Genomic DNA, 26,069 nt, shown 5'->3' with positions numbered 1-26,069 from the left:
AATAAGCTTGATTTAAAAAAAAAAAATAAAGATCTGCCAGTCCTACAAGCTACAGTATTTAATTTTTACCAATGTGGAAAGTCAGTTTTAGTGTTGTAGATTGAAATTCAGTCAAAGCTCCATGAATAGAAAGAACTGAGCAGGTGTGTGGATGATACGGTTGTGGGTGAAAGACATTGTCTGTTTAGAAGCAGAGGTTTCTATGTTAAGTTTGTGCTTTTAATGGATTTCCTTGTTCTAGTCTTGTGGTGACATGTTGAGGCTAAACGAGCGACCGTCAACAGCGACTGTAAACGAGGACAGTAACATGGCAGCGTAAAACTGATGATGTACCCGTCACAACTCGTCATTACTCTGCTCATATATATTTTATATTTATTTCATTGAATTGTGTAATTTTATTAAAAAACAAAAACACCTAAATTATTTTTTATTTTACATTCATTTATTTTACATGTCTTCTCAATGAACTACCCTCATGTACAAATAAAATCTGTTTTTGTTTCTGCTCTGATTTTTAAAGTATGGTAAATTATTCCTATGAATAGGTCTGCTGTGTCTGTTTTTGTACTTTCAAATAAAGCTTTTTCCCTCATCGACAAGCGCAGATTCACTCAGTTCAACAAATGCAAGTTTTGCGACCAAACAACAATTGTTTTATTCTGCCACACATGACTAAAACAAACTCGTCAACTATGAAGAGTAGTTTTTTTAAATATGACTTTGCACACAATGGAAAATTAGTTTCTGCTTTACCAGAAAGACAGCGATCATTGGCACAAGAGTGTATCAAAAAGGAAACAACTTATGACTTGATATACAAAATGTGTCTCCAGTAACTAATCTATTTAGACAGCTACGTCTCCAATGTGACATAAACACAGATAACATTTCAAATAAAAACAAAAGTGGGAAAAGAAACCACAAAGTTGCTTAAATCACACAATTTTGTCTGCAGTTATCTTCCCTCCCGCACACAGATTTTTGGTTTGATCTGACTACTTGAATCTGAATTACATTCATCAAATACATGAAGATCTTACCAATTCATAATCCAAACAGATAAATACAGAACATATTGAACACCACAATTAAATCAATCAAATGCTGTACATATCTTATAATCCCTGGAACATGGAATTATAACAGAGATATGATGTGGACACACAAAAAAAAAAAAGTTCTGCAAAAAGCGTTTATGATCACGCAGAACTGCAAAAAGCCTGATTGTCAGCATCAGCTGAACGGCTGGCTAGTTGCACTGAATTACACTCTTTAGCATGCTGGGAAAAGTAATGAGAATGGTACAACTCCCACATCGTAGGAGACAGTTTTGTCAAAATTGTCCATGCTACGGTAGATACAAAGGACTGCGAAGTGCTATCGTCTGCAGTTTGAAGTGCCTGCTCCAAAACGAGTGTGTCTCTGAACGAAGCTTTCCATTTGTCAGGAAACCATGCACAGGAATGTTCAGCAAATACTTCAAACGAGCAGATGCGAGAGACGGTCCGTGAAGTGTCACTCCCAGCCATCGCTGAGCGTCCCCACTTCCCACCTGGAGTCACATATTAATCATCTCCTCTTTGAAACTGACAGGAATCAGAGGGAACGCACTTCAGACAGCCAGAGACGAGTACTGACATAGTGACAGAAGCTGAATCAGAATCAGGGACACTGCTGAACAGCCAGCAGCTTGATTTACAGAAAATGCATAGCTCCAGACTTCTCTGGCAGAGGGCAGGTGACATGTTGTTTTCCTGTGATTGTTACTGTTCAAATGGAGCCAGATCAGTTCTCTGGTCACTGAGCGATCAATTCTGAATAACCAATTTTCATTTCATCCTCTTCTTGGTGCTTAAATTATTCATTAAAAAAAAACAGGACACAAGCAAGCACACAATCTTAAATACTGCAAACATGAAAATTAAAAACACCTGGATTTGATCCAGCTCTGTGAAAAATGCCATACAGCTGTTTCCACAGGGGGTCAGAGATCAGGGTGGTGAGGACACAAACACCTGGATCTTGCTGGAAAAAAGCCTAGAACTCATCATCAGAGGTAATCAGCATGATTTTATCAGACTTGCGGGAGCTCTTGTTGCCTGTGTTCGCTTTTCCGTTCACGCTGGGCTGGACTACTTCCTGCGTGGACTGCATGGTGTACTGCTGATAGGCCGGGGAGAAGTTGTGGATGGCGTCCTGTACCATGTCTCCTGGGTTTATGGTCTCCTTCAGACCGCTGGAGATGCTCTGCATAGGAGGGATGGTCTCTGTACAAACAAGGACATGAAAAGATTCACAATTAGACATCCATATATGACTCCACAATATTTAATTTACAATCACATAAAACAGAAATGCAGCAAATCATCACATTCCAGAAGCCAGAGCAACAAATTGTTTTACAAGTTTACTGAAAAAATGATTAAATGGCTTATCAAATTAATTCTCTATCGACGTATCACCTACATACTATAAACTATCCATGGTGAGGCACGATAGTAGTAATATTAAATACCCAATTTAAATAGAGGTTCACCAAATAGGCATAATTTATTTCTTTCCCTGTGTTGTTTTTTTTCCAGGGTGCAGTGTATAAATGGACAGAACAGAATTCAGTCTCAGCCACAGTCTCCTCTGATTGTCCCTTACCACCCAGCTGTGAGCCGGGCTGAATTTACCCCAGAACTAAAAGGGTGTCCAGGCAGGGAAAAAAAAAAAAACAGAGCCTGCAGCCTTCTGTTTCAGGGTCACTGACAGCGCTGTCTGGATCGACTTATGGAGGTGGCCAAAGAGAAGGTGGATTTGGGGGGGTTGGGGTGCAGGATGGTTGGGCATGTATTTCTGAGTTTTCTTGGAAAGAACTGCTCCCTTTCCACAGGGCTGAAGCAGAGAAATTGGAAAACAGATATGTGGCAACGTCTGCCATCACCAGCAGACAGTATCAGTGTTAGTGGCAACAAGCCCAGCTACATGGAGGGCTGAGGCAATCAAACTAAACACAAAAAAGAAAAATAATGATCTGCTGTCAAACACTGGAGGAACATTATTATTATAGTTTCACCAGACAGCAAAATGAATAATGGATTTCCCTCCACATGGACAGGTAGAAGAGGTAAAGGGCGAGGATGAAACGCAGTAATTTCATCCCATTATCTTCTTGATTAAAAAAAAAATAAAAGGTGGCATGACGTTGATACAGTAGTGTCTCAATTTTCATCATCGGTTCTGCATGTTAAGCAGCTCACAGGGACAAAGGGGGTTTCCTATAGCAGGGAAAAACGCCACAATGATTGATATCACTGCGGAACCCTTGTCCCATGGCCTCCATTTGTCTTCTACTCAAGAGCGGCGCTGACGTCAAAGGGGTGCCGCTCACCCCCTGTGTGTTAGTGACAGCTGCTTTGAATTTCTCTTCATCCTCCTGTACAATGCTTACTGGTGACTGTCCTTTGGGCCACGGGCAACACTGTATGCCTACAACATGATGAAAGTCCCTGCTGACTTCCAAACTGACTGACTCACCGATAACAGCAGCACTCCATTTAGAGCACATTTATAAATATGTAGACATCCACACTTGTGCATCAGATTTAATAGAGGGACTGAATGTGAAGTTTTACTCCAATAGACCATCTGAGTGGGCTAAATGGTCGCATAATGCACAGTGCTGGTACTGCTAACACGTTAAAGCCAGTTCTTAATCTGTAAGGAAGAAGGGAAATTAGCTTCGGAACATGTCAACACATTTTACAAGGTGAGGGCGAGAGGTAATGATCACCTCTTTCACCTGGCACTTCATTCTTTTTCTCCTGGTACACGTTGCAGGTGAAGGCATATCGGAGGGCGACAGCAGCGAAGAACATTTCAATGCAGATGATGAAGTTCTGCCAGCCGGCTGCCACAGTGCCGGCGCCGACCTCATGTCCGTCGATGAAGAGGGCGTTGGGTATGACGCCGCAGCGCTCCAGGATGGCGAGGACCATTCCTACAAAGAGGCAACATTTTCATGAGCAAAATTATGGTTTTATGTGATCATACTGATACAAAAAATAAAAAATAAATAGGGTCGAGGGGTGAACCTCACCTTGCCAGAAGGATAAGAAGATGACAGATTTGATTGTGAGGAACTTGAGCACTGGTTCATACGGCCGGAGAAGGTCACTTGTTGCGAAGAAGAAGAGGAAGAGAGCGTAGAGAGAGAGGCTGACGGAGAAGTTGTAGATGATTGTGATGTATAGGTATCCTCCATTTATGCTGTATAGAAACAGAGAAGAGAAAGCCTCAGTTAGATATTTAGAAACATTTATAACCATTAGATGTTTTCCACATGTCAGCTGAAGTTTTTGGATCTGGAACATTGTTTATGTTTTCAACACATTTATTACTTTGGGCAAAGACTGGGAGCTTAAAGAGACAGAATATCCTGAAATCAAAAATACTTATTTTTGAAGAGATATAAGCTACAGAGATGTCTGCCTTTGAATACTGACTAAAATGGAACTTGATGGCATTGTTTACATCCCGCACTATCACAAGCATGAGCTACTTATCCATGAGTAGACGCATGTGTCCTCCAAGGCTGAGCTACAAGGTTTGCTTCTTTTTGTGAGTCCACACAGAAGGAAAATACTTGTGAAACTGATCTTGACCAGTCATGATTTCTGGAAAGAGACATTGCTGTTGAGTTTTTAAACTGTTTTTTTTCCCCCACCACAACCCGAGGGCCATCTACATCCATTTCATTTGAGAGAAGACAGACATTTCTACAGCCAAAATCTTCAAAACACTGAGGAAAAATCTAGATGTTTGATGTGTTGAAGTGTCCCTTTAAATAACGCAAGAACAGCTGGAAAGTCAGCCTCTTTGTCCTCAGATCTGAAGCAGTTAATACAGTCTAATTGTACATGGCCGCCTTATTTCAGGATGCATCCGATAAACAGGCGGATTTGTCTGCATTTCATTGTCAGGCTGCCTTTCTACCCTCTTTGCATTCTGGAGAGCCTCCCTGAGGACTCAGCTGTGACTACACTAATTACTCCCATGCAGTATAGAGTGCACGGTTGGCTGAAAGCGTATAAGTAAACAATCTGTGAATCATCATGGTCTTGCTAGAAAGCTTAAAAAAAGACACGGAAAAAAAAGACAGTCACTTCTGCCTGCTAATTTTGCTATTGAAGTATATGAAGAAATAAGCAGGAAAAGTTCAATCACATCTGTCTTTTAGCTCGAGAGTAAGAGGGTGATTATGTCAAGCTGATTGGAAACTTCTGTCTCGAGCCCTTGTTGAACTCTGAGGTTCTTTCGGGTAGTTTAGAAACAAGTGTTGTCACAGCTGAATCTTCAGAACGAGACGCCGAGAAGAGTCAGACAGAGTTTAAGGGCTGCAGATTTTATAGCTTTTGATAACACGCAAAAGACCATTTTATTGAATGTATTACCCTCTCCATACACTGTTGAGACCCTTACTGGCTCATATGGTACGACTGAAAATACGACAAAATTAAATTTGTCAGTCTGTAATTTATCCCCGTCTTTGTATCACTTGACATTTAAAGTAAAAGTATGAAATGAAACAATGCATCTCCTCTTTATAGCGCTGCGCTTTGCTGAATCTAACACACAATAAGAATTAAGGGTCTTCATTTCAGAACACTTACTACATTTCAGGAAAAGTTAATATGAAGTGATACAATTTCTTTAGTCCATATTTCAAAAAGCGCTCAATTATTCTTTGCAATACCAACAATTCTCAAGAGGCTGGATTATGGGCTTGGATAGTGACACAACTGGGACAACAGGCAGTGAAGTACCTGAACGCTCTCATAAGAAAGTTTCAACCCGGTACTTTCTGCTCGATAGTGAAACCATTTAACTCGAAACATTTACATCTGCCAAGAGGTGATATGATTATCTCCATTCGCAAATTGTTTCCCGCGTGCACATAAACAGCAAAACAAGCCTGCCGGCAATGACATGGATGTGTGCGATACATAAAGAATGAAATGGAAAAGAAAGACATGTGGTGCTGCTCACTTAAAGTCTCCATCGTGATATTTGCCAAAGGCCTGCAGGATGATGGTGATGACTGCCATGATGGGTTTGACAACGCAGAACTGGAGAGTCGCCTGGAGAACACATTACAATTCAGAATGAGGCACCTCAAAAAAAAAAAAAGAAAGAAATCAAGGACACCATGGAGAAGGAGGAGGAGGATGAGGGATGATGAGGGACGTCAGAACCTGTTTGTACACAGTAACTGCTCACTGACCACGTCTCTGAATCACTTACACCTGTGGTCATTTCTCACCATAACCACTACAGCGATACTTCTGTGGAAGTGAACATCGTTTCCATACTGTTGTTAAAACATGCAGGTGCTCTGAACAGATTTGAGCCAGTTTGACTTACAAGTCACTCCTTCATGACTCCTAATGGTATAAACACCTGCACACTTTATTTATACAGACTTTAGTGAGGCTTAGTTGTATCTTTCCTTAAATATTTGAACTCCAGTCTGTTCAGTTCAGCCTTTAATCAGGTTGTGACAGTGTTACATTAGGATGATGGCACACATTGACACAAGGATAGGTTGCATGCGTGTGTGTTGAAGAGGCACTATGCTTGGACTCTACCATTTTTAACTTTCTTTTCGGTTCATTTGTCATTTTACAACACCAGAGTTATAAAACAAACGTGAGTTTAACTCCCTTTAAGTTGCACACAATTTAACAAAAAAGAAAAGTGCAGAGTGAAGGATGAATCAAGGAGTCTCGCAGCCTGAGGACAGAAGCTGCTCTGTGGTCTGGTGGCACAGCAGAGGATTCTTCTGTATTACTTGCCAGAAGATGCAGATCTTAGATATCGTGGACTTAAATAATGGTTTAGAAGTTATGAGTAGTTTACAGAGGTATTGAATTATATACTAGATTAGGCTTTACTGAATTATAGAGGACTGTCTGGCCTTAAATACATAATTCCTGCTTTTTGGCCTTTAGGGGCATTTGTCTTTTTTCGGTTACACAGACAGCATAATATATACTGTCTTGAAATATTTTAACAGCACTCTATAAAACGTATACAGTGAAAACTGTTCAGCACCACAATACATTTTGTGCCCTAGTGTTTTAGAAAAGCTGGGAAACTATTGCTTTAATTAAAATACGTCAGGAAACGCACAGAATACATCTTTTGTTAAAGCTGTCTCTCCTTCAATCTTTAAACTGAACTGTCCTGAAGCTGACGTCTTATTGCTGAAGTCGACAGGGACTGGCTGCGACGACAGAGGATGCAGGGGGGTGTAGACCTGCATGCAATATAAGACTGGGGGACAGGTGTCCTCTGTGCTGTGAATTGGAGCCTGAACCAACCAATTTGACAGCAGCTGCTCTAAACTTCCATCACTGCTGCAGCACTTGAAAGCAACAGAGCAGGAGTGTTCGACTTGATTAGCCCGAGGGAGGCTTTTTAGAATGGCTGGAGTCGGTGGTGGGGCTTGACAAAATGACATCAATAATCATTTATATTACTGATCTGCTTTGAAGCTTTTGGTGCGGACAGCCTTTGCTTGCCCCGCGCCTCTTCTCGTGCCAGCTCGTCGTCACTGCTCTCAAAGCGAAGAATTTTGCCTGACACTTCCTGACATGCTTGATATTCGAAACACAATGCACAATTCATACTGCAGGTGGATTATAAAGTCAACTGTGGTTTTCTGCCACAAAAGATGTTTTGTTAATCACGGCATCCATGCATGCAGAATCTATACAGAGCTGGTAATGAGCTTAAACACTGGGCTCCGTGTGTGTACACTGCACAACACACATGTAGGAAAGGAGAATGTGTTCACTTGAATACTTGAGGCCATAATAACAGCTCTAATGCAAACTGATGCTTCAAAGGTTTATGTAAATTAAGGATAACATGCACATCTGTTATATTCATCACTTTGACTTATCCCATCTTGTGTTAGCAGCCTGCCAGCGTTTTTCATTACAGCACTAAATAATGTTTAATCGTAAATTCACAGCTTGAAATGACCCGAAGCGCTTTTCCTCTCTGTTACACAACTTCAGAGTTCACTGCATTAGTTCAATAGTGGCATCTAACGACACAACTGATTTTCAAATTTCTCCTGAGTCCTAATTACCAGCAGCACCTCCCTGCTTTGTGTATTACTGCACAGACCGTCACAGCTAAATCGATAACATTTTAACTATGACTCTACAGTAATGTGCGACTCTTCTCCCAGCCTCGGCGCTGCTGTCTGCTCTTGCATCTTTATTCTCTGAAAGGAAACTCTCAAGAGGCCTTCCTGATAAAACCTCTGCTCTACATCATTATTTTTTATTAACTGCTCCTGTATCATTGTTGCTGTTCTTCCCTTTAAATGGGAACAGGACAAACAAAACAAGATCATAATTAGAAAAAAAACCAAAAACCTGCCACGGTAAACCGCTACATTTTGAAAGAACATTCTGATGGCAGTCTATTGTTATGCACTTGCACATGTTTGGTAATGTTCTGGCTCTATATATAACAACTTAATGAAACAGCACACAGGAATAATAAAAGCATAGGTTACGGTAAGAGGAGTTGCCGTAGATGTTTCCTCATTACAGTTACAACTACAAAAGTGCAGATCTCTGCCAGGATTAAAGTTAAGATGAGACCAAACTTTGGAGTAGATATCAGATTTTTTGGATGACTTTTTGAGCGATGACAACGGCCAAATCGTAGCCTGCAACAGACTACATAAGCCTCGTTTCTACCTGAGCTGACTGCTCGAATGTCTTTTGCTCCATTGTCCTGAAGCAGTTGTTGATCATTTGCAGCTGTTACCAGCTGGTTAAAATAGATTGTGCAACATTTATACATGAAAATGTAACAACTTGACTTTTGTTGTATATTTTTTTAAGTTGTGTACCTACAACTGTAAAGTATCCTGTAAATGTTTTTGTCAAGTGTTTGATAACAACATTTTATGGATCAGCGGGAACAAATGTGTGTTCAATGGCTGAAATATCAATATTGGGGATATTTTACTCCTGAATACTGTTCAAGGCAATGGAGCGTTTCATTTGGTGATCTGTTGCTATAACTTGCAGGAGAGAGTCAGAGAGTTAAGGAACCTACAAGAGAAAAACGATCATCACATCACTGAATCCAGCTTTGGTGCCAGACTGTGAGGACAGTTGTAATTACATCTATAGGAGTCACATGGAGAAACACACTAAAATCCAACATATCCACAACATGTGACCTCTGATGAAGAAACGCCTCCAGGGGATGGAAGAACACGCTTCAGTAGGTTAAACGCTGATTTTTTTTTTATCGACATGTTTGTTCAATGACTGTGTTTGGGAAAAGGCTCCAGAATGCCGTTTAAGTAGAATCTCATCAGCAGAAATCAGTCGGACCTGCCCTGTTTGGTGACAATATAATCAGCCCTGTCACTCATTTGGGGGGATGGGGGACAGTGGTAATTGTACTCTCTGAAGTGTGTTTTTTTTCATTATCAGGAGGCGTTTCTTCATCAGAAGTCATACGATGTGTATATGTTGGGTTTTAGTGTGCTTCTCCATAGACTTCAATACAGTCTGGCACCAAAGCGAGTTTCAGTGACATCACGACCCTTCTTTCTTTTTGAGCTTCCTTGAAGAGTCTGAGGAAAGAAGGCAGCAAAATGACATTATGTGATTGCATCTTTTAAACGTCTGTGAAGATGTCTGCCTGAGTCATATGATTAGATTTTCATAAGCTATGGTGGTTGTTTGACAATGAATACAACGCCTCCCATGTTCCCCGGCTACTTATGTCTTTTGTTTTGTTTTGATTGAGAGACCAAGAGTGGCAGAAAATACATACAGGTCTTTAAAGAGGTTCGAGCAGTCAGCGCTTGATGGGGGTGAAACAAGCAACAGTCAATAAAGGAGACTGTCGGAAATTGTGACTCACAGCAATCACGAGAGGTCCTTGACTATACGGTCATACATGTGTTAAAAATGATTACACTGATGTTCCAGTGGTATGCGAGCTTGGTCGCAGACAGATTACTTCTGTGGGAGGAGGTAAAAAGACTATTATTACTGGATGTTGACAGCATTAACATTATATTTATGTTTTGTGATGATTCACAGAGGATAACTTTTATTCAAAGTTATGTTTACAGTGGGTAAATTGAGCTTGGCCATCGCTTAAGCTTGATTCAACTCGACTTGTTGATTAAGTTGTTCTCCCACTAATAATGTATGGTATGTATAATAGAAGAATACTGTAAATATATTGTAAATTATTTATTGTATGAATAATTTAGTCTCAGCTTTAGCGCCTGGTTCATGCCACACCAGATTCAGGAAAATAAGACCCTGAAGATAAAGGACTTAAAACTGAAAAAAGTCATAAGAAACAGTTCAGGATGCAAGAGCAGCTTATCCTCTCACCTTATCTCCAACAACCACCCTTACTTCAGGCTGCTTTTCCATTTCAGTGATTCATTTGTTAACCTCTCTTCTAATCACACACCGAGGCTTCAAATTTTCATGTTTTTAAAAGCTTTCAAAAAAAACAAACAAACAAACAAACAAAGAGATCGAGGTCTTTCTGATCACGACCTCAGATTGGGATCGATAAATCCTGAGTTATCCAGTCAGGATAAATCAATATGTACAACAGCGGTTCATCATTATATTGTGTCCGGTGAGTCACTCGCTCTGTGGGGGTTGATCTGCAAAACAGCATTTAATAATTCCTGAAGTGTTTGATTTATTGACTTTTTGAAATGTTACGTCGAATGAATGTAAATGAGGATGACCTGTTTTAAAAGCTTGCTCGAGGCCAACACTTTCACTGCACTCAGTCCAGCAAACAACAAAACATCTGTGAGTTTTTAGCACAATACTACAATGGTAAAATGCTTTTTTTTCCCTTCTTTTTTTTTTCAAACCTTCCACAGTTCAGTTGCCCTCACTAGAAGAAATATCCTTTGTCCAAGATTTCTTTCAGATATGCCACCGGAGAGAACTCAAGGTTTTCATTTTGAGACACTTCACGAATCATTCCCGTCGAGGCACATTGAGTTTTTATCACTTGTCGCTTATTAGAAAAAAAAAAATGCTCATTTCATCATGTATTTTGTTTTGAGGACACAACTCTCAGTTCCAATTTTCAGTGTTGGACTGGGAGCTTGTGCATCATCCCAAGACACTTGGAGGGAGCTCTGCACTGACAGCTCATATCATCTCTCTGTGTTTATTATCATGCAGCTTTCACCTGGCCTCAATTGCTTTTGTTTTTCTGTTGTTTTTTTTTAAGCAGTGGAAGTTATCCTCTGAAACGCATACAGCCAATTATAACAGCTGTCATCTTTAAGCAGTCTGGAGATCTGGACAGAATGGTAATTTACAGGGCGGCATTTCTTTTCTTTTTTTGGGGGGGGGGACAATTAAATGTATTCTAATTTTCAGTTTGTGAACATTTATTTCACTGGTCAGAGGGAAGCATCTCTAGAGAACAGATAAGGGGATGATTGAAGCTCACCTGTTTGCAGAATCTTAAAAAGCCGATGGAGTAGCTATTTCCAACCAGACAGCACGTACCGTACAGACAACTTGACCTGTGAAGACAAATGGGACATGATGAGCTATACTGGCTGGACTCAACATCATACATGACAGCGATCATCCTTAGAAAGTACTGATCAATCAATAATGACAATAATTATTTGTAGTATTAGTCAACAGCAGTGCTTTAAGTTTGTTGCGATGCTGTATTTAACTGCAATGTATTGAAAGGTGTTCCTAATATTTTGGCCACAATATTTATTTGTGTTGGTGAAAACTCAAAACTAATTAATCAGGTTAAATATAGTCAAAAATTGCTGTTAACTATGGGCGTCACGATTCTCCAAATCCACAAGTCAATTGCATTTTTGATTTCAACATGTTTTTCAGCACTGAAGGAGAAGCCATTGTTAGACATTTGATTTGTGAAGATCAACGGATCATTAGTTTTGTGCACCGACAACTGTCATTTGCATTTTCAAATTATTCTATAAAAAGGACGGACACAGTGCACAACAGCTTTCGACTTTTTTGCAGGTTATTGAGTTCAGCGAGTAAAAAAAAACAATTCACCAAAAATAAAGATTTCAGAGGTCAACAAACAATACCCCCCTTTAACAATTCAACAATAAACAACAAAAACAACAGAGGATAGAAATTCAGTTTGTTACAAAATGCAGCTTCTCCAGGAGAAAGAGTCCAGAGAAAACCCTCTTCCCAAACAAATCAATAAAGGATCTTTCGCAACGTTATTATTTCTGTTTATCTCAGTTCTCCCCCCACAAGTAAACCCTCTTCCCAAACAAATTAATGAAGGGTGTCAAAAATAAGCCCTACGTCACACATTTGTCATTGGGAATACAGGTATTTGGTTGCATTTGCGCAAAGCATAAATATTGCTGTTATTTACCATCGCTAAAGAACAATATGTGTAACATGAACACCAGGTCAAGCCGTCATATGACACAGTGAGAGAGACTGACTCTGTGGGATTGAGCCTGAAGGCAGCAAAGAGGAAGACTGGAACTAAAGTCAGCCTCGTCCTAAATAACAGCTCAACTATAGATCACCTTCATCTGCCTCACAACCCTAAGATGCTACTTGGAGCACTTTAAATGCTTTTTAGACTGCACAAAGGCATTATTCCATTTCAACAATTGCTCTAATTTGCCTGTCTTTCTCCTCTTTTAAAGTACAGATAGGCGACTCATGCCCAGACGCACAATGGCATCCTAATCACTTGCAAATAAGAGCATGGATATTCAGTCAAACTGAATTTGAGAAACAAATTAAGATTTGCCTGCAGAGTGAATAAGTTTAAGCATTTGTTATTCTCCATGTTGGACCTGTGCACATCGGAGGTGCGTTAATTAAGCAGTTTCCGATGAATGTAGTTTGATTAATGGGTACATGACACATTACTCTAAATCTAATATTAATGTGAAGTATTAATTAGATATGAATAGAATGAATGTGCTACCAAAATGCTCTGAAACGCCGTGGACTTAATTGAACATGTCACATTACCTTGAAAATGCAAAAATATGTTATGTAAATTTGTGGGTTTGGAGCTTCTGATTTTGAGTTTCTTGCTTTCTTCGCATCCGAGGCACTTAAGGGACCAGCTGCCTCATTTAAACATCTTCCAGCTCTTTTCCTTTTTTAGATAGTCAATTTATTCTTTTTTTTTTTTTTTTTTTACCAAAACACCACCATACACTTCCCATGTTAACCCCACATCTGACGCTGGAACTGGGTTTATCTGACAGTATGTACGATTTATTCTCTTCCTTCAATCGAGATTACACTTTGTGTGAAATTTCTGCGCTTTCTTTAGACAAATGAAAATCACTGGCTGGAAATGTGGAGATCTCATTGATTGGAGAAAGAAAATACCGGCTGTCTATGGAAATCCTAAGGGACGTGTTGCAGCAAGGCAGAGGATTGATTTTTCAAAAAGAAGACGTTGAATTTATGCCTCATTTCCAATGGCTGTTGTTGAGCAATCACATAATTTATAAGGGCTCAACATCAGGAGTCTGCACTGTCTTAAGCAGCTCGCAAAGAGTGTCTGCTCTGTGGCTGAGTCAGCCATGAAACAAAGCCTATCTAAGGCTGGTCAAAAGCTCTGAGATAAAGGATGACAGTCACAGATTAACAAACACGTTGTTTATTGCCTTCCTTTTTTTCCACTGTGTCGTCCAACTAAATGCCAATCCGAGGGGAGCGAGACGCACCTTTGTACCTTTTGTGAGTATAAAATTGCCCCATGAATGTACGCACCGCTTTCCTTCCTCAATAAAAACGCCACGAGAGAATGGAGAACGGGACAACAGCACTCACTGTATGGGCTTCCCTCGAATCTCGGACATGATTGCACTCTCTCCTCCCAGATACTCAAAGGACAGGCTCAGGAAGTTGTAAATGACAAATGCTGCAACAGAGAGAAAAGAGTTACTTCAATAAACCCTGCAGCATACATGTTTTCATGGCATGATTATGACTGCGGAATTATTTCTAATCACCTTCAAGTTTAACTTCATTTAAAAAAAAAAAAAAAAGGTCAAGTCATTTTAGAGGAGAAAAACGTCCACATGATAAAAAATAATTAGTCCGACATTTTGGAACAATAAATGTTTCAGTTCTTACATTAAGAAGCTTCCAAGGGTTCTGTGTCTTGGAAATCCCTTCCTAATCCTTTGTTGCTATTTAAGGAGGGATTAAATGAAGCTAATGCAGATGGTGTCCAGTCAAGAGAAGGTTCATTATGTTTTAGCCGTAGCCGCTGGTGGTATTGCGGTCTCCCTGCTTTTCTGATGAGCTGCACTATCAATCAGCCACAAAATTGGCCTGCAAACTGGAAACTAATCTCCTGAATAATGTATTTCCTACTTTTCTCCGTTCTCAAATTACTTGTAATCCATTTTGCATATGATTCACCTTTGCCATCAGTGAAGAGCTTTGGTCTTTAACCTCAGTACATTATTACGGCAACTATGGTAAAGGTAATTAAAATATAATCTACAGTACAGAGTTAATATAGTATTAAAATATTGAAAATTAACACAGAATTACACATTTGGGTTTAAAAAATTCTTCCCAATCTTTCATTTGCAACACCAGAAACAGAGCAGAAAACAAAGGATTCTCCTTAAATTACTTCTCTGGGAAATGCAACACCTCAAATAATGAGGTCTACCAACATGACAACAATGACTGGTGAGAAAAACTAGTTTGGGCAGTTCCTCGTCTTTCCTTTCCTGGCAGCCATCTAAAATGTGAGGACAGAGGAGCAGACGTGGCTGACTGGAGAGGAGGATGTTTAGAGTGGGAGTGCTTGTGGTGCTTACCTTCGTAGCAGTCTCGAACAGAATCAAAGTAGACATAGTACTGGTCGTTGCTGATGAAGAGCAGGCTGAGCCAAGAATCAAAGGCATAAACTGGCACGATAAACAGGATGCGGATGATGTAGCGCTGCTCATTGGGGACAGTGTAGGATCGAAGGTGTGTATAGATCTACAGTGAAAATGCAGACAAAGCACATGAACATTAGTTAACAAGAAAAATGCAAATTACCTCATCTTGGCAAGAACGACTTCTAATTTAAATAACCAAGAAGCTGAATTTCTGCTCATGATGTCTGAGATTAAAACATAAATATGTACTGTAGTCAGCATTTGAAGATCAATTCACATATTTCCCCAAAACACTGCCATGAAAACTAAAAGCTGCTTTCTTTAAAATATCACAAAACAATGGTTGTCAGAGATGAAATAACAATATTGTTTATAATCTACAGATGAATCAATAAGTTGTTACATATAAAAAAGGGAAAAGAATGTAAAAAATGCCCATCGGATCCAAAAGGTGACATCTTCAAACTGTAATCATTTTAATCTGATCAACAGTAAAAAACTAAGAATATCTGTCACTTTTCCTGAAAATTCACTTTCATGATTGTTTATCAAAGTCCATTTTGCAGCTGTAAGACATATCACAAAAACATCATATATATTGAACCATTATTTTCATTGTAGATCAACCTGCTGATCATTTTCAAGTTGAATCGTTTATCCTCTGATAATGTCAAAGCAATTGTGTAAAATTCTCAAATCCCAAAGTCTTCAAATGACTTCTGTTGTCCAGCCAACCATCCAAAACCTCAAAGACTCTCATTAATCAGTAATGGAGAAAAAGAAGCAGCAAATCCTGACATTTAGGAGCTCAAACCAGCAAAGGTTTGACATCAGAAAATCACTGAAAAGATGAATCGCTTATCACAACAGTTGGGGTACATAATTTTATTTCTATTAACTTATCGACTAATGTATGCAGCTCTAAAGCAAGTTTGTTGTTTTCCTACAGCACAATTACTGAAGCAATATAAACCACGTGGGTGTGATCAACGTACATCAACCCCTTGAGAGCAAACACAGAGCTATAAAACATGTTCTTTATCTGGACGATATTATTTATAGCTACACTTTATCTTGCACCGACCGCTGTGTGTGTGTAAAGATCTGCCAGTGAAATGCAGCAGCAGGGTTGACGGGAACAAAAAAATAAGAGATCTCCAACTCTCACTTTTATGACCTTTCGAGACATCCCAGCTTCAAACTCACCGACCATTATATTGTACATCTTTAACCTCAGAATTATAATGAGTAAATAAACCTTATTCACAGAGCTGATTAAGTTCTTAACTTTTAGTTTTCAACACAAATGTATTCAACCGTGTCTCCATACGGCCTCCATAAAGGTAATGTATGCAGGTGTCAACATTTATTGGACCACACGCAATTTATGGCAGACAACGTGATCATCATTCTTTTCAGAACACTAAGTTTTTAAGGCAGGGCTTACTTTTAGACAAAACTAACACCAATTTAACAGTTTTCACACCCATAAGCCTCATCCAAATGAGGACATTAAGTCAGTACGAGTCCCTTGTGACGTACAATTTGCCACTGCAGACAGGCGGAGGTAAAGGCCTGGGCTATCCGTCTGATCTTGAGCAAACACAGCACGGTATGATCTGTATGTCTACAGAGGGAGATATGCTTTCAACTGTGCAAGTAAAGTCCAGTTAAATCTCAGGTAATGCTTGCAGAGGAGTACAGGTTGGCCAATCTCACCAATATTAACAAAAGCTATTGCAAAATGAAGCTATGTGGAAACTGCAACAGTCTGGTGTAACCTTGGGGGCTCTTCAGCTGAACAATTATCAGCTTTAATACGAACATCTGCCAAACTGTTCCTCCTCCAGCAATACTGTCCCCTCTGTAGATGACTGCAGTTGTGCACAAAGAGCTCCTAAAAGTGTAGAGCCTATTAAAGACCAAGGCATGTCGGGAATATTATTGTGATGGTATAATGAACAATGACTAATTCTTCATAAAAAAGACGGTTCAAAAAATGAGTCAAGCTGGATGCTAATGACCCATTAGTCATCTAATTGAGTACGAGGGGGCAATCCAAGTAATCACACCAGGCTCGGGCCACTGCTGAGTAATAACTCACAAAAGAGAACAAAAACAAATGTCACTGCTTCGTGTAGTTCACATTCATGTCCCCTAGGGGTGTCACGACTCTCTGAACACACGATTTGATTTTTGATTTAATCTTTTTTTCAGCACTGACAACCGCGTTTTTGTTAGATCACAATCTGAGTTTGCAAGGAACTTGGCTTTATGGAGGTTAGGATTAGGAGTTCAAATAATGTTCCCCCAAAAAATAAAGATTTCAGGGTTCAACAAAAAAATACAACCCCGATACTACCCTTGAATCAATGATGGAAATTGAAAGCTTATTTCTTTCAAGTAAGAATCCAAAGTGAGATACTTCTGACTCGTCAATCAATAAACTTGCTGAAAACATAGATGATTAATTGACAAGTACAATCGGCAGCAAATTAACTCGTAACTCGTGGTCGTAAAATCAACATTCTCTGGCTCAAGTTGTTCCAATGGGGTGACTTCCTGTTTTTCTTTATGTACTTTGTTGTAAACTGAATATCTTTAGCTGTTAAACTGGTGGGCTGAGTGAAACAAGGATTATAAAGTCATCAGCCTGGGCTTTAGGCAACAAAATCAATTTAATGAGAAAATAATTACCATATTAAGCTGTAATGAAATGAGGCTTAACTTTCAACTTCAGCAGGGACAACTACTCATACAATTAGCCATAGTGTCTAAATATTGTACTAATTGTATGCAAACAGTTAGTTGACAGTGCTGTGAGAAATAGAAAGTGACTAGTGATTATTATTAATTTGAACTCTTTAAAGCGTTGACTGTAATCACATTCCCTGAACCTGAAGATGATGTATTCAGATTGCTTGCCTTGAAATATAAAATTTGAGTCAGATATGTCAAAGAAAAGGAGCAAATCGTCCCACTTGAGCTATAAATTTCCAAAATATTCACATAAAAAAGTAGCAAAGACGATTAAGCGATACTCAAAAAGGGGACAAAAGACATTTGACATGCCTTCCATTTGTCAGAACATGCTAAACAACATGCAGAGTCTGCTCAATGCATTCAGCTTAGGTCGTATATTAATCACTTCTTGATTACTGTGAGGGTGTGTGTGAGATTCATTTGGTCATCTCCACATGTGAAGGGAAACACATGCGCCCTCCATTTGCCTGAAAAACCGACGTCCTTCCTGACTCCATAACGCTGACCTGACAGTCGTACATAGGTGGTTGCTGATTAACATCCTCAAGCCAAAGTAAAGCTTACTTCTGCCAACAAAGTGACTGTACATAAGTTAGCTAAATGAGAGAACATGTGGCAAACATGACGCAGGCATGCAGCTTACGATAAGTGTAGCCTGCTGCTCTTAATCCCAAACGCTTCAAGTTGCAGAGGGACCAATAAGCCCACCGAGGAAAAAAAGAAAAAAAATTGAGCCACACTCCAGCGATTACCCGTCGGAAAAGGGTAGGCGACTTTACAGCAAAGAGGATCTAAGGTCATTGTCTATCTGTGTTTAGTATTCAGAATGTGAGTTTAACAGTCTATAGCAATCCTCGGGAGCCGAGTCAGACGAAACACCACCGGCATCGCAACACTCGTCCTGCAGACCATTTTTACTCCCCGTGTGACAGAAGGGATGCCAGCTGCAAACCTGCTCCCTTCTCCCTGCGGTACACTTGCTATTTATTTGTTCAATTAAAATGCCTTGCTGGCAAGTGCCTGGCCAAACAAGTGCTATATTAAAAAAGATAGAAACCAATTTGCTGGATATTGAGTCACAAATCTCTCAACAACAACACTGTTTCTGGAACACAGGATGCAACATGTTTACACTCTGTGGGGAAGTTAGAAAGCTTAGAAATCTAGCAAAACAAAAACAACTCTCTAATTAATGACATCACATTATACACACAATTATGACCATATGTGTATGAAGATGCATATGATCCGGGGGGTCTGTGGATGTTGTTGGATGGATGCATATTCAATCTGGGAACCATTACAGCAGCACGGCATCAACACGAACGGCAAACGAGAAAACAACACCCTCATCCTTTATGACGCTCTGAATGTTATCTCAATATCAATTGATTTCCCTGCTGATAATACACTGCACCCTGCCGCATTCTCTGCAAACGATAAAGCCATAATGATAAGCTATCATCTGCGCACAGTGGGTAACTCACCCACACACGAGAAAACTCTCATTTACAGCCGCAACGCAAGGCTTTGTGGGTAAAGGTGGGCCGTGTTGAGACCGCTGTGCTTCCTCGAGAGAGAGCTGCTTGTGCATCCGCTGTCCTTTAATTGGCAGAGAGATTCGCCCATTTTAATCCGATAGTCACACTTTTTCCCCACAATGCAGTGGGGCAGTGCATGCAGGAAGAATAATACCTACCCAGGAAGGAAGGAATACTTTACCCCCAGATAAGACAAAGTGTCACTGTGAGTACTGTAAGGTAATAATCCTTTATGGATATAAGAGCTTGTTTCTGTCCTCCGGCTGGGGAGGTGCAATCTGTCACTCTCTAACCACATCACTGGGTGTGCAGTGCTTTGAAGGCGTATTACTCATAGTGCTGTGTGCTGCACTGATTTCTTCCACTGAGGGTATTTAGAAATCCTCCTCTGTCTGGAGCTTCTGTGAAATGAAACACTCTCACCTGGTGGCATGTCATGAGCAAGGCGGACCAGACGAATATCCCGGAGAGCGCCTGAGCGGCCAGAGTGTTCAGAAACATCTGGTTCTCTATGATGGACCCGTTCCCCGTTCGAATAATGGTCATGTTGGATACGTCTGACTCCTCTGGGAGAATTGGTGCAGCCAGGTGAACAACAGAGTTATTCTCGGCTGATGAATCCATGTCTTGCAAAGAGACGTTCATCTGGAAGAGAACATAAATTTACATTTCAGAGTTATTCTATTAAACAGTAGATTAAATTGAAAATGTATGACTGTTAAACAAAGTGGCAGACTGTTCTACTGATGTTCAGAAGATGAGTGTCCTGATAAGCACCTGCCTTACCGTCAACAAATAGCTCACCTTGTGCGCCAGGGAGGGTGGAGGCAGCTTTGTTCCGGTGAGACGTTATAGGATCAACATTGAGAATAACACCGCCCGTCGAAACAGCCGACCGACTTCATTCAGGCCTAAAAACACTTCACAAACGTCGCATCGATTTCATTATCGACGGGCTCAAACACGCAGGACTTCCTCGTTTGAGACAGGTGCCTCACAAAGGCAGGTCGAAGTCCAGACACACACTGTGAGTAAAAAAATAAAAAATAAAACTCAATCAAATCCTGTTAAAACAACAGTTCGGAAGTTCTGTGTTTACCCTGCGAAACCAGTCAAAGTCAAAGTTTCAGTGTAAACCACGCAGATTTGAATATTTACTTGAGCGACGAGCCGGAGGAGCAGCAGAGATAAACAGGTTCGGCACAGGACAGGTGAACAGGTCACGTGTCCTCTCTACGTCTGTCGTCATCACGTCGCCTGGGAGGATCATTCAAATGTGATTAACTTCTTTGGTCTTCATGCAAAATACTTTATTCAAATGTTTTTGAATCTCTTCCTATTGTTTCACCTTTTCTTCTAGAATTTAATGCTCCACTTCAATCCTTGCAATTTAATAAGCAACATCTTATCAACAATTATAAAATATTTTTCCATAAAACGTCCTCCTGGTTGTGTTCTTTATATCAACTTATACTTATGTAACTCTGTATTTTTTCCTTTTTAAATGTATTTATTTGTAGGCTAATCTTTCCTCTTAATTTCATTTATGTCCACCTTCATGAATCCTTCAGTTGATCTGAATGTTGTTCTCAATAAAAAACAAAATACATAAATAACAACAGTAAACATTAAGTCACTGGTAATTATTTTGTCAAGTACTTTACTGAAGTACAGTCATGACATTAATAAGTCAGGATGTTCTTATAACCAAAGTCATGCAAATGTTTCCAAATGAGTCTCATGAATTACAAATTAATCAATCACATTTTAAGAAATACAAAAGTCTGATGACACTAATATTGTGTTAAGTACCTAACACTGATTGCACAGAATGTTAAAATTCCATAACATTTCTAAGAACTGATTTATAAAAGCAAAGATCAGAGAAGGTCGCAGCCAAAATTTTAAGTTTGATGTGAATATTTGTGACGCTTAAACAATGTATGCTGTAACATATACTGCCATTCACTGGCTGAGATGATTGAGTTGTATTTCTTTCAAGAAAAAAAGGGCAAGTTTTTGACCTGACCAGTTTTTATTTGCATTATCAAATACAAAAATAACACAGAATATAGTATTACAGATTACAAAAGTACAGTTTCATGAAGTGGTGACACATTGGAGCCATTGGCCATCATTTTGCAAGGTATAACTTAGAGCTAACAGAATACACTGGCTTGCAGTAAATCACTCCTCACAAACAGATAAAGTCTAAATTATGTTTCCCAGAAGACATTCCTCACTGTCTCAACAAATCAAAAGGATCAGATAAATGAAATTGTATTTATACATTTTTGTCTTCAAGTTTGAGCCTCAGGGGATTCAGAGTACAATCCTTTCAGTTTCAAAAAAGGTGAAAACAGTTTAGAAAAAGGTGACATTGGGGGCATCCAGATGGCCTGTATCTTATCAAGCCTACAGGCTGCATGTCCGTTTGGTTGACTCTCTACCAGACTTGACAACTTTTGATGATCTCTTTCATTTGTTTGATTGCATCCATGGAGGAATCCTTAAGTGCCAGTCCCAGTAAGACAGGCTTGTTGCTGGCTTCTTGTGATACAAACGTTGCCAGGTTTTTGGCACAGACATGCGTCAGCGGCTGAAAACAGAGAGACGAAATCAGGCGTGAGAACATCAAATACAGAAATGCTGGGAACACTATCAAAATGTGCAAAGGCCTAGCCTCTGGTAAAATGAAGACACTATCCATTTCTTACAGATGACCCAATTCCTTTGCTTTAAGTTTGTTATCATGCACATCAATAATATTCTATTAAACACATCTTTGATTGCATAGCATGTGATTGTGTTATAACTTCAAACATGGTGAGGTTTCACAGGTGTCGGCTCACTCTCCAAATCATTTCACACTGTGCACACGTCAGCCAGAATAAAATACTTTTCCTCTCACACACTGTGCTGTTGCCATTGCATTATGTGGTTATGAGTTATAACTTGCCTTTACTGCCATGCAGCATTATTGATTGGGCCATATTCCACACATATCACGAGAACAGTAATTTATTTTTGTGAAGTTCTCCCAAAGCAGGCAGCGTTTGCAAGAGTTACAATATGACTTGATTCTATTTAATGAAACCCCTGATGTGGTTCAAGCAGGTTATGTGGCTGCTGTGTAATCCAGTAAACTTGACAATAACAGAGATGAAGACTCGGCTGTTGTCATAATGCTTAATTACATTACATAACTGTATTCAATCACAGTCCATCATCCAGTCTGTTTAATGGTGCTTTACCGCTGCACACACAGAAGAAGTATTGTCTTTCTCAATGTGAATAGAAGAGTGAAAATACAAACATTAATATGATCAATATCTCTGTTTATGAGACTGTATGGCAGTTAGAAAAATGACATGCTAATACAGAGATGAAATAGGTTTCATTCTCCCCAATCTCACCTGCCCTCTCACACCATGAAATGAGTTACCCTGAGCTGCAACAAAGTGTGTGTGATGTCCTGTGAAGAAGTCCATATCACACTGATACAATATTTATTTGAAGCATATCATCCAGCGTACCTCGTCTTTGCCCAGCAGTACTTTGGTGGAGAACGTTGGGGTGCTGATATCATTAGATCTGGAGTCAGGCGTGACAGATATCAATGTCCCGATTTTGCCGTACTGACTGAGGACCACGAATATGTAATTGCTGAACTCTGTACAGACGACTTGTGTTGAAATCCCATTGACTTCTTTCTCCATCTGTCTCGATCTGATAACGGGCTCAGGAGAAGACATTTTGTAAATCCTGGGGATGAAAAAGAAACAGGAGATGGAGCATGAGGATTACTTTTAGAGCTGCAGCTGCAGGGCAATTTCATTTTTGATTATTCGTCTTACCTGGGATAATGTGACAAATAATTATGTAACATGTAATTTCCACAACTAAAGCCCAACTATTTCCTATCAAAGCCAATTACTAGTATGTATGACAAAGAAAGGCATCAAACACATTCATCAGGAAAAAAAAAATATTTGGCTTTTTAGTTCACATAGCAGTTTCCAAATAATTTACTGTCAAACAACAGATGGATAATAATTGTCCTTATTAACGCTTGCCAAATTAATACACCACTGAAATATTTGTTTTCTCTAGCTAACTGTGGAATTAATAACACTTTAAACGAGTTAGATTTGTGCTCAAGTTACATATAGTAATAAGCAAATGAACAACCTCTGCAGCTGTCAGTTGTCTTATTTTGAATACTTGGGAGACAGTTTTGTGTTGCATCTTTCAGATAAGACATATGTCTAAATATTTAGCTATATTTTGATACAGCACGCTGTTAGCTGCCACGTAAAGACAGCGAACGCCAGAAGTCTTTAAGAGCTGTGTCTTAAAGTCCATATCCCAGGACTTAACGTTATTATTGTGTTACTTTCCGGCTGGATATTGAAAGTAAAGCTCCAGACAGGTGATGGTCCACTACGGGGGAAGTACTGCCGAGCGCAGATGCTAACGTTAGCTAAACAGCTACTGTTAGCTCCAGCTGTAATATTCACTGTTGACGTATAAATTATCAGATAAATAAGCGTCTGTGTAGAATAAAAAGCCTTCCTCACCCTGCTTCTTTGTCCTGGAGCAGTGTAAACCTTCTTCTGCACCGAGACGCTTCACTTGCAGTAACTTTACAGTCGCTCTGTCATTCAGACTGCACCACAAACAAGCGTGCATCACCGGAGCTGAGCGTCTGCGCGGCTCTCTTTGCGTGATGACGTCAGTGAAGTGGCGCCCGACTTCCGGGTTTGATTCTGGCTCTGGTCTGTTCCTTTTCAAGTCAACACAAGACTGAATCACTTTTATTCCTCAACACACCCATGATTGTTTCCTAATGAAATGCTGAAGCAACATATTTGTGGTTTTACGTGTCAGTGTTGGCAAACTTACACTTAAAGCTACATGTCACTTAATTAAAGTTAAATCTGACTGCTTTTGGATTTGATTATATTTCATTTGATATTTGTTATAGCCTTTGTGATATGGGTATCCCTTTGTGTAATTCAGTCACTCATTATTGCCTTTTTGTAATGTCTAATTGCATGAAACTGAATGAGAAAATGAAATTAAAGTTTGAAAATGCTCAATAAAATGTCTTGTAATTGAAATGAAAATAAATAAATTATAGACATATAACATGCTCTTGATACTTGTCCCCTGAAATAATAGCAACAATTGTTACCATTTGTATTTCATGGTTTTGAAAGTGCTGCATAAATTTGTGTCAAGAATGAAATGTTTCTGTCCTTGGGGAACCTGCAGCAAAGTGTGTAAAAAGATGTCATGAGGGTCTTTCAAGGTTTCAGCTGAACAAAAAAAACTAAAACAGTCCTTAAGGTTCTTTTGTCCTTGGCTTTGTCCTCCAAATAAACCTCCTTACATTTCACCACAAATTTACGGCAAGTATAGTTGAATTTTCTGTTTTTACTTTAAGCCTACCGGAGACTTGAAGGGCACATTCAAGCGTCTTTCTTGTTGTTTTTCTCATAAATAGTATTCAAGGTTCCAGCATTGTTCACAGAGCATGTTCGTACTTAATCTGCATTGTCACTTTCCCCAAATGACTCTGATGAACCGAAGATGATTAGAATAAACTTTCCAGTATCACCACAAGTGAATTTCTTTGAGTTTGAAAATAAGCCGATCTTCTGCCCTGCTACATTTCAATCAATATTAAGTAAAAGAAACAACTCTTCCAAAACAAGAAGCCACAGAAGCAAGAGGTTTTTAATTAAGTGGAAATGGAGCTTTAATTTTAGTAGCAGATAAACTCTTACTTTTTTGTTTCTATGCTACGGCACAAGGGAAAACCAATGAATAGCGGGCACAGGAGTTTTTCTTGACTGCTGGTAACTGGCAGAGGGGAACCAAGTTTAAGAAGTCCATGAATTGTTAAATTTTTAGCAAGTGTGATGAAAAGAAACTGAAAAACTGCTTTCAGAGCCTCGTGTTAGAGCCACATTCACATGCCATAAGCTGTGCAAGGACAGTTTTGTAGGACTTTGGCTAGTGATTGGCCATCTACAGCAGTCCCATCTGGCTTTTACAGCTGCAGGAGAGGTGAGCAAATTCAAGTATTCTCACTGTTAACAAAAGTGCTTGCATGACATTTTTTTTCAGGTGGATGTGAGGCTCCACTGAAGTCTGCAAGTGCTGCATCAGGCTGATCCAAAAGGAGCCATCCCTATGAACATGACACATCCACAATGTCAAATAGAGCGGGCTCAGCGGAATTGTTATGCACTCTGAGTAGGCAGCAGTAGGTATGAAATTGGTTGGACCGCTCTCTACACTCCCTGGCTGACCATCTGTGTCCTTGACTGATCATTTTGATCTAAACAAAACTGTAATGCAAATATTGATATACAATATCTCACCATTGCTTATAATGTAGTGTAATCTACAGTCGTACCAGCTGGAGACAAGGAGGAAATATGGGGAAGTGTTTGGAAGCAAAGAATAAAACTGCGTTCAGAACTGCCAATCAGAATTTTACACAGAAATCAATATTAAGGGTGCACAGGTTCAGACTGTTTATACAAAGCAGGCCCAGATTAATCCATCAGTGTCATCTTTCTCATGTCTTGAAAATGTCTCACAGCCAACAGGGGGTTTTATTTTCGCATTCTCTGAAAGTGTTTTTGTTTTGGTCTGTCATTTTTCACACAGTAAGACGACACCTTCGCTGGAACAATCCCCACTCTTCTCTTTAATTAAAGGTCACCATGTAGATGGCTGTGTTTAGAAAAGGTGAACTTTCAGATACCTGAAAACGA

The 26,069-nt window shown here is 39.6% G+C and overlaps 2 protein-coding genes across 5 annotated transcripts; both read right to left on the bottom strand.

The window, feature by feature from the left end:
• Positions 1 to 282: 282 nt before the first annotated feature.
• Positions 283 to 20,632, bottom strand: tmem184a (transmembrane protein 184a). 4 transcript variants are annotated; one of them, XM_037090087.1, is made up of 10 exons: positions 20,437 to 20,619; positions 20,083 to 20,303; positions 19,702 to 19,923; positions 14,909 to 15,074; positions 13,902 to 13,992; positions 11,536 to 11,611; positions 6,037 to 6,128; positions 4,088 to 4,257; positions 3,782 to 3,988; positions 283 to 2,270 (listed from the first exon to the last, which is right to left on the bottom strand). In XM_037090087.1, exons 3-10 carry the CDS (start codon positions 19,921 to 19,923, stop codon positions 2,041 to 2,043), a joined length of 1,254 nt encoding a protein of 417 aa, XP_036945982.1. In that variant the 5' UTR covers positions 20,083 to 20,303; positions 20,437 to 20,619; the 3' UTR covers positions 283 to 2,040. The 4 variants fall into 4 exon arrangements, with proteins under 4 accessions (XP_036945982.1, XP_036945984.1, XP_036945983.1 ...); XM_037090089.1 differs by having other exon boundaries at positions 3,791 to 3,988; positions 20,083 to 20,632; XM_037090088.1 differs by having other exon boundaries at positions 20,065 to 20,627.
• A 662-nt stretch (positions 20,633 to 21,294) lies between these two features.
• psmg3 (proteasome (prosome, macropain) assembly chaperone 3) lies at positions 21,295 to 24,020 on the bottom strand. The gene is made up of 3 exons (XM_037088862.1): positions 23,859 to 24,020; positions 22,815 to 23,043; positions 21,295 to 21,877 (listed from the first exon to the last, which is right to left on the bottom strand). The coding sequence occupies exons 2-3, from the start codon at positions 23,031 to 23,033 to the stop codon at positions 21,725 to 21,727; spliced, it is 372 nt and encodes a 123-aa protein (XP_036944757.1). The 5' UTR covers positions 23,034 to 23,043; positions 23,859 to 24,020; the 3' UTR covers positions 21,295 to 21,724.
• Positions 24,021 to 26,069: the final 2,049 nt, after the last annotated feature.

This window comes from Acanthopagrus latus, chromosome 23 (assembly GCF_904848185.1).
Source record: "Acanthopagrus latus isolate v.2019 chromosome 23, fAcaLat1.1, whole genome shotgun sequence".
NCBI classification, from domain to species: Eukaryota; Metazoa; Chordata; class Actinopteri; order Spariformes; family Sparidae; genus Acanthopagrus; species Acanthopagrus latus.
Note: the sequence above shows the minus strand (reverse complement) of the source record. Positions and strands in the feature narration are given on the sequence as shown.

Excerpts from the sequence above, each read along its gene's own strand:
- psmg3 (XM_037088862.1), bottom strand. The coding sequence starts at position 23,033 with ATGTCTTCTCCTGAGCCCGTTATCAGATCGAGACAGATGGAGAAAGAA. Across the intron at positions 21,878-22,814 it reads TACTGCTGGGCAAAGACGAG|CCGCTGACGCATGTCTGTGC; the intron begins GTACGCTGGATG and ends CTCTGTTTTCAG.
- tmem184a (XM_037090088.1), bottom strand. The coding sequence starts at position 19,923 with ATGAACGTCTCTTTGCAAGACATGGATTCATCAGCCGAGAATAACTCT. Across the intron at positions 4,258-6,036 it reads TATCACGATGGAGACTTTAA|CATAAATGGAGGATACCTAT; the intron begins GTGAGCAGCACC and ends GTTTCTATACAG. Across the intron at positions 2,271-3,781 it reads TGAAGTGCCAGGTGAAAGAG|AGACCATCCCTCCTATGCAG; the intron begins GTGATCATTACC and ends TTGTTTGTACAG.